A 14,663-nucleotide genomic window follows, 5' to 3' on the forward strand; every position below is an offset into this window, starting at 1 on the left:
CTAGTGGTTGGGGAGCAAAAGGATACATCACTGGAGCAGGAGTGGGGCTCTTCTGTAATGCATATAATGTATTGTTCCTACCTGTGTAGTTATACTCTTGTGGATTATGAAGTTATTCAGGGAACATTATTTAACTCATGGTATATCTAAATTCGTAAAGCATCATCTGTTGTTATAATTGTCTTCATCTACAGTACATGTGAAGAAACCTAGGGTCATTAAAAGGTGTAACAATCATCATTACTTCTGAAGTTCATTCTAGACTAAAAGTTTTCCTCATATATACTTTATGAGCCTTCTTTCTGTCACCAAAGATGTGCATTGTGGATTTCAATACAATGTTCTCACCTCAGTTTTCTGAAGGACATATGCTTGTGAAGGAACAGGTGACTGTTTAAGATCATTATTTTTATTAAATGCCTGAACCATCACAGAGTAAGTAATTTTCTTTAAAGGAAGTATAGCTGCCTCTAAATATAACTCTGGGCTACAGTTCACCTTTTCTGTTTATTTTATTCTTAACTTGTGAAACTGTATCTTAGGACTTGGGGTATATAACTTGTTATTTGATACCAGCTGCTCAACAGTGAATCAATTGTAATGCTCCTGGCACCAAAGGAAACAGAGGGGGCTTAAATATGTTTACAGAAGACAAAAGGCTTATTTTTGCGTAGTTTACAACATATGTTTCCACAGTTTTAAATATTAAAAAGCATCCCCCCAAAGTTTTTTCACTATTTCCCTCATTAAAGACTAACAGGATCAAACAGAGAAAACAACTCTACAACCCACATATTATTTATCAGATGTTTTGGATGAAATTCAGATTTAAAAAACCAAAAGGCTCTCTCTTCCTCTCCCCCTCCCAGCAAGAGCATTAGGGAGATACTCCCCACTGCAAAATAGACCCACTCACACACTGGCCAATGTTGCACTATCATTCCAGGAGCAGGGTGAAAGTTGCTGCGACAGCCTTACGCTCCTCTCCGCGTTATTGGGTCGTCGTAGGTGCGCTGTGGGCTGCTGCGGGGTTTGAGACCCGGCCAGAGGACTCGCGGCTCACGACCTGAGTGTGTACCTGGATAAGTTCTCAGAGGCTACTGGGAACATTGCAAATACAGGACGCCTGTACTGCAAAGCTCTCCCTAAAACCTCATCAGTCCTCCTCTCTTGACTCTTCGTCGTCCCAGGAATTTTAACTTTTCCTCGGCGCAAGTGTTTCTCGTGCGGACCCCTTGCAGGCGCAAAGCCTGGCTCGCTCTGGCCTCCTGGCTTGCCCAGGATCCAGGCAGCCACGCGGAGCATGGTGCAGCTTCCCCCCGCGACGGTGAAGAGAAGAAATCAGGAGGGAGGAGGTACTCAGCCCTCCTGGGTGCACTCCCAGATGTTTTTAAGTTGGCCTTTATGAAAAACAAAATGATGCCAAAATGCAAAATAGGCAACGTGGAGGTACTCAGCTCTCCTGCGTACACGCCCAAATATCTCTAATTTGACGTTTACGAAACAGTGCTAAAATGCAAATTAGGCTTTGTAATACCCAGAATGAGCCTTGTTTGACAGGCCAAACTGAGATTTAATGGAAAGCTTACTCATATCCCCACACGAAATTCATTCTTTTAGGAACTTAAAAAAAAATTGTGTAATTTTAAGTTCCACCACTGTCATAACGAACACTCCACAGTAACACGCAGTGGAACAATGGACACCCCCCATATCGCATTGTGTCCGGTAATTATGAAGTGTCGCGGCGCGGGAAAGAGAAGCTGGGAACGTCAATTTGTCCTCTGCAGCGTGTGGGAGCGCTCAGAGCCGCGCGTCTCCCAGAAACATCATCCAACCGTCACCCCCAATGCCTCAACCCAGGGACAGGGACAGACTCAATCAGACCTCGGCCCCAGGCGTGGCAGGAGAGGGCCAAAGAGAGGACGTGTGAGCGCAGAGGAGCGAGCACCGCTCCATGGAGGGCAGGCGCTAGCTGGGAAGTCGGGAGGAGAAAGTGCAACCGGGCGGGGAGGGGAGGATCCCACCGGGGCGTGGCGAGGGCGCCCGGACTCCGGGTGAGCGGGACCCTACGCGGGACCGTGTTCTCCCAGAAGCTCCCACTCAGCCCAACCTTTTGGGCGAAACCCAGGGCAGCCAGATAAGGGTGCAGGCGGGGTCACGCGTAAAGCTGTTGCTTTGAAGCAGAGCATAAGTGAGAAAGAGATAAAGAGAGAAGGAACAAGGGGAAAAAGAAATCAAGGGGCTGAAGGCCGAGATGTCCTACTTCTAAGTGGTTCTTTGCGAGGCAAAAGCTTCATTGCCAGCGCAGTCCGAGGCAGCGCCGCGTGAAGGACCGGCCGGGTCGGGCACGGGGACCTCTCCAAGGGGTCTCCAGCCTCCGCGCACTCTGCGGTGGCCCCCGGAGGGGGAAACTCTATCCTGGCAGCTCAGTGGGGGGAAGCGCGTCGGGGCTGTGGGTTCCTTCCCCCGAGACCCCAGCGCTGCACCCTCGAGGCGGCAGGCTCAGTCAACCCTCCCCGGGGGACGGCGGCCCTCTAGCCAGGCGACCTCAGGTCTCGCGCCCTCCCACCGCTCAACCTCCTCGCTTCACCCCCATTCATTCTTCCTCAGCGGCTCCTAGGACGGGCTCAAAAACCAACTCCACACGCAACCCAGCCCACGTCGCAGAGCTGAGGAGCAGGGCTGGGTTCGGAGCGGGCGCCGGCGCCCCCGGCGCGTGGCTGGGAGTTAGCGGCCGCGGGGGGCGCCGCGAGCCGCCCGTGCCCGCCGCGGATGAACAGGAGGCCGCGAGCAGCCCCCGAAGCCGCGCAGCATCCGCGTATCCAGTGACGGCGGAAGCCACGCCCGCTCGAGAGCCTGGGGGCTGTCCTCGCCCCCCCCCACCTTTCCCCTCCCTCCGACCCCCTCCCGGCCGCGCTCCCTCCCCTCCTCCCGCGCCAGCCCCCGGCCCGCCCCCGGCTCGGCTCGCTGGAGGCGCTGGGCGCCGGGGCTGGCGCGCTCTCCCGGGCTCACACAGAGCCGCGCACGCACGCCCGGGGCCGCTCTCCGCGCCGGCCCTCGCTCCCCGCTCCCATGCCGACGGACAGAGCGACGGAAGATGGCTGACGACTCCACGGGGCCCCGAGGATGCGGCCCGGCGGCGGCGGCGGCGGGAGCGGCAGCGGCAGCGAGGGCGGCAGGGGCAGCGGCAGCAGCGGCGGCGTTGGCTGCGGCGGCGGCGGCGGCGGCGGCAGCAGGAGCCGGAGCGGCGGCGGCGGCATCCCCGAGACTCTTCGAACTACCCTTCCCCGTGACAGCCACTGACGTCCTCCGCCGCTAGAAGAGACCCCGCTTCTCGGCGCCCGCCCGCCCTCCCCCTCGCGGCCCGGCCCGGCCCCGCCAGCACCGCTACCTCCGCCAGCCTCGCCACCATCAGCACCACCTCCGCCGCCGCCGCCGCCGCCGCCACCACCACCACCACCGCCGGCGGCGGCAGCAGCCATTTCATCTCCACAGAAACCAGACACAAAAACATGGCAGAAATGGAGAAAGAAGGGAGACCTCCGGAAAATAAACGGAGCAGGAAGCCGGCTCACCCAGTGAAAAGGGAGATCAATGAGGAGATGAAGGTATTTTTGGATCTCGGGGGCCAGGGAGACTGACTTCTTACTTGCGCCCGCTCCCCGTGGGCCGTGGTATGGATCTGGGGGGTACCGGGGCGCGCTTGTCAGTTTCTGTAGGATGCCCAGAACGGCTCCGCGCCTCCAGGTGTAAAGCAGAGGCCAACTCGCGGGCTGCATCCCCGAAATTGTTGCCAACCTCAGATTTGATGAGGGGGGACCACATACTATTTAACCTTACGAACCCCAGGTTGGCACTGGCGCGTTTCAGAGCGAGGGCACCGGGGACCCGAGCGGCGGTGGGCAGGGGAAGAGGCTTTCCCAGTGGACGGTGCAGTTTCTCCCCCGCTTTTTGGGAATCATTCTCAGGTTCCCTCCAAAGTTAGGAGCCACCTGGCCGGGGCACCCCGGAGAGAGCTCTATTCCACCCCTCTCCCCTAGCTCACCCTCCTTCTCCTCAATCCCGCTTCCCCCCAACCAACCAGCTGCGACGGCGTGAAGAGCCCGTCAGTGCCCGGCGAGCTGCGGCCCGAGAGGCGCGGGTCTGGGCACGGTCCTGACCGCTCGCCTCGCCCACCCCCGCCCGCTCCTCTCCACTGGCAGCCTCCGCCTCTCGCTCGCCTCTGCCTGCCTCACTTCCCAGCGAAGCAGACCCCGGCCAGCCCCGCTAGAGGACAGCTGTCTGAGGGCGGCCTTTGCAGGGCGCCTGCCCATTGTTCCCAAAGGCCGGCCCGGAGTCCTCTCGGCTAGGCCGGGCTCCCCGCCAGGCCAGCGGTGCACCAGAGGTGGAGAGCGCAGTAGCCTGGCGCTCCAGCTGTTCGCGTTAGAGCGATTGCACAAGAGCACTGCTCGGCTCCGGACCCTCTCGTTGCCCCCCAGCCCCTTATTTTCCATGAAGTTGCGGCTTTTGCCTGGGTGAGGGTTTTATTCTGTGTTGATTTCACGAGTCTCTATTGATTTAAAACAATTTATTTTTCTGCGAGCCATCAAAAAGTAGCAGGTTTGCATTTTGCGGTCTTCTTGGTGTTCCCCATCTTCTGCATGAAATCCTTAATACTACCAGGTGGCTAAATACTACTACTTGGCCAGTTTTGGTTCAGTTTGTATTTAAAAGACAAACTGGATAAAAATGGTATGCAAGTAAGTCAAATTTATTGAGCTTTGACGCTTTCTTCATTAGAACAAACATTTTCTGTCATAGCTCACGCTTAGCAGGGGACGCATGGATATACATCATATATGTATGTGTACCTAGGTGCATATGCTTAGCTTTACTTTCCTCTCGGAAATGTCAGAAGCAACCTAAATATCAGAATTAGGGGTTTTATTACTGGATAAGGAACTTAGTACCTGGAAGCTAGAGGTGCAGCATGAGTCCAACGGAGAGTTAAGGGAGATTTGCCTTGAAAATCAATACCATTTCTTATGATGGAAACCACCGTTGATTCCAATGATGGACAGTTATATGTATTTTTAAGACCAGTAGAAGTTGTTGTTTTTTGATAGGAACAAAATTTAAACAGTCCATAATAACCATCCTTCTTCACTTACCCTTGCCTACTGTCCTGCATTTCCAGATTACTTTTGCATTTCATTTTAGGTTGGGGGTGGGGAAAGGGGAGAGAGGTGAAAGCCACTAGGAAATCGCAACCAGCTCTGGCCCTTTAAAACACTGCCTAATGTGATGTATATGGATGGCAGCTTTTAAGTTTCATAGGTTCTAGAATTACAAATTAGCTAATTTTAATCAAAACATGTGAAATGTTATCCCGGCTGGATATAAAGGCTGACTGTGCTCGATGCTTGGGGCTCGCGTTGTTGATTTTGGCTGCAGGCATACTCCGTGGTTTGGGAGATAGTTGTCCTTCTACAGTATAACAGATGTTTGTCTGAACTGGTGAGGAAGAAACAAAAACAACATTGTGTGAAGGGGAAAAATTACACAATTTTTAGCCGATGCTGCAGGACTAAGTATGGAATTAACCTTGGTGCACAGAAATTTCCTCTTTTTAAAATGTTATTTTCCTTCCAAATCACCACCCACTATTTGAAGTTTTAATCCTCACCCTTTCAATCCAGAGTAGTATTAAATAAGAAGTTTTACACAGCAAATAATTCAATTGTCTGTAGGATCAGTATTTTCTCTCTGCTTTGGACCAAAGTAAAATACCCCTAACCAAAATTTTTAGTCATGTTCAAGTATACCATGCCCGAGATCTAGTGGAATTGTTTAGGTGCATTATTCTAATATAACAGCACCAAAAGTCCTCACTTAAAAAGTGGTTTCTCAAAGTCAAAAGGTGGAAGGGTTATTTTGAACTCCTTAATATCTTTCTGTTTTTAATATTAATAATCACATCAACAAAACCCCTCCCCAAACATCATGATACTATTACTCCTCTAGCTCCCTGAACCTAAGTGTAGAGTAACATAACAAGTTGGTTGCCCTGTATATAGTTGTGTGCAACAAAATGTCACCGAGAACACAATGTGGCCTTGTGCAGCTTCATATCGGTGCCGCTGGAGCTGCCTGGCTGTGTTTGCCTTCATCTGAACGGCTTTCATCTGGACCAGTGTAAACTAAGCCCTGGTAAGTAATCACTGCCCGGCAGAAAGAAAGGAATGTATACAGCTAGCGTGGCCTAAGCTGTAAAAACGGAAACCTGAGCCCCCACCTCGGATCACATATCAAGGCTTGAAGGTAGGGGAAATGAAAGGGGGAAAGAGGAGAGAGCAAATGGAAAAGTCAGCCTGGGAAGTGGAGGATCAGGAGGAGGCCCTCCTTAGGGAGATTTGGCTCAGGGATTAGGGAATTTTATCGTGGTGTACAGTGACCTACTCAGGTTTCAACACTGGTTGGATTGAGTTGCTTCTCTGTGAGCTGAAAGAAAAAGGACTGGTGTGTATGTGATTTTTTCCCCCCTTCGGGTAATAGAAAGGACATTGGTACAAGTGTCTATTTTAAGTACAGCAAATGCAGGGCACTGAGAATGAGCAACAAACTTGCCTCATCATAGAGACTTCCTTCAAGATTTCCTAATTGAGATAGTCACATATTTATTTTAAAATGGCTGGAGAAGACAAACTGGCTGAGGTTTAGCTGACACCAGTAATGGCATTGAAGAGTGTCTTCATGTGGCTGAGAGCTAATGCTGGTTGCTGTTTCACTAGATCAGATATTGAGTTACATTTTCGTTATCACTGGTTTAATGTACATGGCAGTTGTAACAAATTTAAATTTGATACAATATAATTTTGTGTATGAAAAGTACATGACTTGGCATAGCTTGCTTGTAGTGTACTCCCTGAAAATATCTTCAAGTAGAAATGTTTGTCTCATTATGACCTTTACAATGTTTCTTTATCTTTCCTTTTCTTCTTCCCTTATCCTGGTTTTTCCTGATTAAAAAGATTGGTTGTACTAATGTACTTACAGTTACTTTGCCTTATTTAATTAGTGGCTAGTAGAGAGAATTTTTAAAAATCAGACAGCAATGCAGTGTATATGTTTCTAAAGTGAATATCGTGATTGTATCTAATATAATATGTCTCAGGTATACTGTTAGCTCACATGTATCATAATAAATGAATGTCAGGAGGGAATTCTGACATATGGGAAGGTTAATTAGTTTCAGGAGTTCATCCAGAGCATAGTAGATATAATATAGAAACTAACTTCTACTAGTGAATGTGTAAGCGTAAATATATGTATAAGGTAAATATTGATGCACTTAAGGATATGTGTTTTGGCACATAGATCTTTTGTGATCAGTAGCTACCAAACAACAATACAACTCAAAATATCCAAACTGTGAGTAGAGATTATGAGTCCAATTTTTGTCTTTTAAAATTCTTTGACAAAACCAGCATGATTAGATCAAGGATTCTGTGCCGGAAACTGTCCTAAACAAACCATAATTAATGCACTTACAATGTTTAACTTCTTTATCAATTGCTAAACTACAGGAGAATCTGTGTTAAATGTCAGAGATGCTTCTTTGCTGAAGAAGTTTTCTGTCTATAAATATTCTCAGTAAGTAATTTGTACCTAAAATTACGCTTCAGTCCTGATGCCTACAATTTGAGTCAGGCACATCTGTTAGAGTTTAGTAGTAAACTTACCACAAGATTTTCTAGTTTGTTTTCTGATGGTCTCGATTTGGCATTAAAAATAACCTGTGTCAATTGCATAGACAATAAAGCAAGTTGCAGAGCCGAGCTGGTGAGATAAATAGCTTGATTTTAAGAGAGAGAGAGAAATCAGAGCGTGGATTGGAAAAGTCAGCATGTTTAAGTTTGAAATTGGCTCATTATTAAAACAGGTATATTTTAAGTTTTGCTGTTGAAACTCTATCCTGGTGTCAGAAGCATAATTCTCAGGAACTTAGAAAGTGAACTTAGGACCCCAGATCCCACTGTGGCATTCACAAATTATGTTAGACTCTCCCTCTAAGCAGTGGCCTCAGGTGTGCCACGTGGCAGAGATGGGGACTAATGTTAGTGGGCATATAGCCCTGGCCTCTTGGAAACAGGTATAAGATGTTCCTGAGCCTTCAGCCTTGCTCTCACTTGTTCTGCCAAAGACTTCAAGCTAAACCTGTAAAAGACTGTCCTGTGAGAGCTTAGAGGGTTACGTATTATGGTCTGTTCAAACCAGGGGTTTTCTGGGAAGAGTCTCTTTCTCCATCCATGAACTGGTGTGATGTACAGTAGAGCATCATTCTCTAAACTTACTTATACAACTCGCAGGTTCCAGAGACGAGGAAATGGAAAGGAACCACTCCACTTCCTCTTGAATCTGAAATAAACATTTGAACTAGAAGAAAATGAGTCTGACAGACTCATTCCCTTCTGCGTTTCCTGCCTCTGTGCTTGCCAAGCACTGCTCTGAGAAGCCAAGCCCTACTCTCCTTGTGTGAAAGACAGACTTACAGAAACCAAGAGGTAACAGAATTTTTAAAGGAAAGTAAAAAACAGGGCCTCAAAAAAGGGCAAATATTAGCGAGCACAGTGGCTCTCTAAAAGGGAGAGTTCTAGGAAAAGGTAGTCTCTTGTTAGGGTAACCAAACTTTTTATATCTTATATAAAATTCTCTTTTATTTACTGAGTCTTCATACTTAACAAAATTATTAGAAGTAGTAGAAGGTATATCATCAAAATCCTTAAAGTCTAAAACTTCCTCTTGCGGAATGTGAATTTAGCCACACTTGTACTATCAAGCTGATAAGATTATTGAATATGTTCCTAAAGGAGAGGGGATATTACAAGTTAGAAGAGGAAGGAAAAAAACACAGAAGACTTTGTTTTTGATAGTGCCCATTGAAGCATGTAAACAGACATGAAAGCATGTGGTAAGTGAGATTTGCTGAATGTATATTTTAGGATCTGTAGACCAATGGGTGTTAATATCTCTTATATAACCAAAGGCCTGTGGAACTCTGTGCTGCATTAAGGCTAGTGACTTTGGCACAGACAGGAAAACAATGTAACAAGTCTTGGTGATTTTTTAAGGCAGTTCTGCAGCTGTGAAAGGACACAGCTGCACACAGCTGTACACCTGCCATGCCTGCCACAGTGTTAGCCTGAGGGCTGGTATTCACAATTTCACAGCATTTGTTTGACCCTTTTAGGACATTTGATGTCCTGGCAGCAGATTAAAATGTGGGGACATGATTGTCTGCTCTGTATCACGACGAGACAGTAAAACACTGTACATTTTATATGCAGAACCACATGATTTTGGTTTCATATGCCAATTATATAGCCATCCAATTTAGGATATATCAATAAGAGAGTAAGACTTTCTTTTCCAGCCTGTTCCAGACCAGAGCTGGGTATTAGTGTTAATGATGTGTCCTCTGCATTAAAATCATCGTGTTGTGGCAAAGAACAATTCTGCAGAATGAACCAAAATGGAGCATAGGAACCATCTTCAAAGAATTTCAAGCTTGAAAGCTGTAGTTCAGGTAAAAACAGCAGGGTTCAGTATGTAAAGTCTGCACTGAGAGTGGGAATCTGGCCACCCTTACTATTTCATGCACATTGATGACCCTCTAGTGGGTCATCTGTGGGGAGCGGCTCGTCCTAACTATACCATTGGATCCAGTGGGATCATAAATGAGGAAGTACTTTGTAATCTGCAAAGGGCTCTTCAAATATTTCTTTTGCACTATTTAAATTTTATGTCATGACCTTTTTCTTGGCAAAACCATAAAATAGAACTGATCCACTGGGTCTGTGTTAAGAAAGACAACTCAGACTCAGCCCTGGGCCAGGCCTGAGAATAGAGCTAGAAACTGACTTCTAATCAGATTCAATTCCTGCTTCACTCTGGAACTGGAACAAGGCTTCTGCCTATCTTCTGCAGATTCCCTTTCTTTATCTCTATTAATGAGTCCAATGATGCTTAATAGATATCTACCCCAGAAGTAAGTCAGAGCATATGGAGATGGAAAGGGAGATAAACTGTTTTCCAGAAATAACCATCATTCCACTATTCATAACCTTAACTAGCAGAGATAGTAGCATTTTTTGCCCCATGCTTTCGCAGTTGTTTGGAATTGGGAGTTTCTTTTTCCTTTGAAAGCGTTTCTCATGTGCTCCACTTTCTTGGATAATGGGTGTCAGAATGTTTTGAAGTTAAGTAATGTAACCGACATATCCTTTTTGTTGTCATTAGGACTGTGACTATCGCTGATGTAGTTGTCTGTGACTGAGACTATGTGTTAATTTTTAATTAAAACTAGTTTTTTATTTTTATGAAAATAATACATGGACATGACAAAAATGTAGAGTAGGCAATAGAAATAAGCAAAAAGAAAAACAAAGGCTGTAATTTTCCCACCCAGATACAATTACTGTCAACATTTTGATTTATGTCTTTTTATGTCCTTTCTCTATATATGATATATAGTTTTTATTAAAAAACTCATACTGTACTAACCTTCCTTTTAAAACTTAATATACTGTTAATAGCTTTTCGTGGCAATAAAAATTTATCTACAGTATTTATTTTAGTGGCAAAATAGTATTCCATTATATGCCCAAACTATAATTTATTTAACTAGAATTCCTATTGTTTGGCATTTAGTTTGTTTCTAAGAAAACAACACTGAGATAAACATTCCTGAAACATGCATATTCCCATAGCTATTTTCCTAGGATAGTTTCAACAGTCCCTAGAAGTAAAATTGCTAAGTCAAAGGGTATGTACAATTTTAAGGCTTTTAATGCATAGAGTCAAATTACTCTTTCTTACAGTTGTAGCAATTTAAATTCCCAATAGCATGAGAGTGCTTACTAATACTACATATTATAATTTTTAAGCTTTTACATACTTATTTTTAAAATCAGATTTTCCTGAATTTTACTTGATCATTTCTCTGTAACTATGCATTTAAATAAATATTTGTGACTGGATTAAGTGCTAAGCATTATGTTAGGTGAGGCATAAAATGAAATTAAGGGTTCCTGCCCTCAGGTAACTTACATTGTATTTGAAATAGATGACATGTTTTACTAGAACTGGGACTTGCAGTGAAAATGGGAATGATGTTTATGGAGAGGGGAAGGGCATGACTTGCCCCTCATTGGGTGAGTGACTGGGGCCTCTTTGAATACTTCCTGCTGTCTTGGGTAGAATATAAATTTGAAAGCACATTGACATTCAGTTTTGCAAGGCCCGGTATGAAAAAATCAGTATCTATGTTTTAAAATCTATTTGTTGTTTTCAAAATAAATAAAATCACCAGTTCTTTTTGAAGATTTTGAAGTACTTGTGTTTCAGAGGTATTTTGAGAATTTGTAATTACTGCTATTTTCAAAGTGTTTTGAAGTCAACTCTTTATTATTTACCTGGTAAAATGTTCAATAAAAAATCACGTAGTGTCATTCACAGCTTCTCAGAAAGGAAAAAAAATCACGTAGGTTGAACTTTGACATTTGTACAGTACTTCCAGTTGAATAAGGAAGGTGTTTGATGAATATCCTGGCAGTTAAGATCCAACAAAAATGATTTTGCTGGTCTAGGAAGAACTCAGGAGGAGTAAAGAAATAGTAAAATTTCCTTTCCACCTGTCTTTCTGTGACCTTTTTGTTTTTGTTTTTATTTTAATTATCAGAAGAGATCATGCTTTCAGACTAAATGTTAGGATTGTCTTTTTTCCTTATGAACCCCTGGAGGTGAGAGAGGAGAATTGGAGAGGGAAGGAAAGAGGCAGAGAAATTAGGTATTAGAAGTACAAAGCAGTTAGAGTTAGATGTAGTATCAAAACATTGTAAAATGAGGAGATTCCATTTTAATTGTGAATCTTGAGCACCCCTGTTAAGGAAAGTAGAGGTCAATGATCACATCCAAAAGCAAGCAAAGTCTCAACGTAAGTAGATATGCCCTATTTAGAAATCTCTTTATATATGATATTGACATCCTCTTGCGTGACATCTTTGCAGCTCTTCGATTGGTCCGGGAGGTAGCTTCTTTGGAATTGCGGACACATTGGGAAGTACAGAATTTATAGTAGAAAGAGATCTGGCTTAAGAATTAGAAAATACATATTTTAGTTTTGACTTTACTAGATCTCTCATGCCTGTCTTTTACCTTTTTGATGCTCTAATTTTCTGTCGTAAAAAGAGGATGTCATATAGGTTCACCAAAAGTTTATTGTGGAAATCAAATACCTAACACGTAGGGTTATTGAAAAGATCAGGAGAATTAAAAGATATAGAAACACTGTAAAGTGCTATAAGACTATTAGACATTATTATAATTACAGTGACCTATTTTCCAAATCCAAATTGGACCACATGGTTTGAGAGATTATTTTTGTGTCACTTCCAAGGTCAAGAAGCAGTCTGCAAAATGTAGTTCAAATGCCAAAATACTGAAATCTCTGGCACATTTTGATGATTTATGGGAGCAATGATAAAATATTTGAAATAGTGACTCAGTAAAATTCATGAGGTATGATCACTGTAATTATGAAATTTCTTTGCAAAAGGTATTTTTTTCTTTTATTTCTTGTATAAGTAGAAGTTCTTTGATTTTACAGAATCCTAAAACTAGGAGGGACTCTTAACAAAAGAGACTCTACTTCATTTCCTGCCCTAGGTCTCCAGGAGAAATGCTGGGTAAAGATTTTGGGGGAGGCAGATTTCATAACCTGCCTTAGTTCAGTGGCTTGTTTTATTACTGAACATCCCTATCTCAAAAATCTCTCTGCATTTTAACTACTATTACCTTTATTATTTTTCATATATATATATGTATATATAAAAGAAACTTAGGAAGTGAATAACTTTTTAAATAGGAAATTCCTTTTTAAGGGATAATAATACAAAAAAAATGCTGAAAAGTAACTGTTGTAATTCTCTGCTAGAAAGACTTGAAAATCTTTATAGGTCATAAACATTAAATTCATGTCTCAGAATATATTATGTTTCTTCAGGCACAGTAGCTCACACCTGTAATCCCAGCACTTTGGGAGGCTGAAGCAGGTGGATCACTTGAGGTCAGGAGTTTGAAACCAGTCTGGCCAACATGGTGAACCCTGTCTCTGCAAAAATAGAAAAATTAGCTGGGCATGGTGGCTCGCGCCTGTACTCCCACCTATTTGGGAGGCTGAGGCACTTGAGCCCAGGAGGTGGAGGTCGCAGTGAACCAGGATTGTGCCACTGCACTCCAGTTTGGCCCACAGAGTGAGACCCTGTCTAAAAAAAAAAAAAAAAGGAAAAGGAAAAAGAATATATTTCTTGGAGGATAATGTTAAAAATATATTTTATTTACTTTGGTTTAGCACCATAATGAACTATGACATATCTAGCATCAAACTTCACCTTGAAATTTAAAATTAAAAATTTTTGATTCCTTGGAGTCCTTTGACTTCTTCATACAATAGTGTATACAACAGAAGTAATAGTCATTTCTTGTAACCGTACTACAAGAAACTTTGGTGATCGTTTTCTCTTTCATCTTGCCCCTTTCGTGAAAGCTTTGAGATTTATGGCTTGAAGTTATATAAACCTTTGTTTTCTGCTTTTGTAGCAGTATATCAAAACATTAAGGTGTTTATTTTTATTTTCCATGACAAGAAAGGGAATGTTTTAGAGTTTATTTACCCTGACATTTATAGTAACTTGAAAATCATGGAATAGATCAAGTTCATATTGATTGTTCCATGAGGCCTCTGACTTTTCAGCACAAACCATAAACTAAACTGATGCAGTTTTGATGCTCAAATAATGTGAATTTGGTGTTAATATTCCAGGTGAGGTTTCAGTTTTTACCCAAATGTCTAAAACTTCTGGATCCCATCCCTGGAACTGGTTCTGAAAGGCTGAATGGCTTTGCAGCTAGACTAAAACAAATCTATATCCTTGGCTAGAGGGTTGCTCCATGAATTAAGCATTCACAGCCTTTGTGTGACTTCAGAGGCTAGACAGAAACAGGAGAAGGTGGCACCCATAGATGACCGGTCTATAAAACTGGATATAGTCACTAGGGTATATGCAAAAGATATTCCGTCTTGGCACAGTTTTTTTAGAGATTGGGGCAAATGGCACACCGACCAATCGGATGGCTTGCATTTGGCTTTTAATGCTGTTGGGAATTGGTTTTTTGATGAAAAGTATAAGCCTCATCCTTGGAGATTTCTGCTGCCAGACCATTGATAGAGGACCTCTATTTGTGTGCCTAGGGATTGTCATTCTCAAGCCAGGCTCTCATCTCAGTGAAAGAAATTAGGTGTTGGGGAGACTGACGCCTCATTAAAGAGATCTCTTTTGATTTAGTGGGGCAGCGTTCAACCCAGTCCTCCTCAGTGATATTCCTAAAGTTGCTGAACTTATTATTCATATTGATCATATTTTTGTGCATTCATGAAAAGTTTGTCTATTTAATGTGGACACGACCAGCCATCAGAGAGAATAAATGCCTCACTAAAGCTTGATATGACTGACTCTTGGCCTTGCGAATGGTAACACTGAATCAATCTGGCTAGTTTTTCTTAATGGTTAATACGCTGTACCGTCACAGATTGACCCAGTTGGAGTTCAGAGCTTAAGTGG

At 43.6% G+C, this 14,663-nt stretch overlaps 1 protein-coding gene across 9 annotated transcripts in view; it reads left to right on the forward strand.

Moving 5' to 3' along the window:
- Positions 1-2,986: 2,986 nt before the first annotated feature.
- Positions 2,987-14,663, forward strand: part of LOC101015920 (sine oculis-binding protein homolog) — a 172,294-nt gene continuing 160,617 nt past the window's right edge. For 5 of the 9 annotated variants that reach the window (XR_646291.2, XR_646290.2, XM_021937655.2 and 2 more), the window contains exon 1: positions 3,371-3,611. Coding sequence is in view for 6 of the 9 variants with exons in the window: in XM_021937655.2 (XP_021793347.1) it covers positions 3,516-3,611 (96 nt within the window). In the remaining 3 variants the exon portion in view is untranslated. The other 4 variants (XM_021937653.2, XM_003897976.3, XM_021937656.2 and 1 more) reach the window with 4 other exon arrangements.

The sequence above is a fragment of the Papio anubis genome, chromosome 6, assembly GCF_008728515.1.
Source record: "Papio anubis isolate 15944 chromosome 6, Panubis1.0, whole genome shotgun sequence".
NCBI lineage: Eukaryota > Metazoa > Chordata > Mammalia > Primates > Cercopithecidae > Papio > Papio anubis.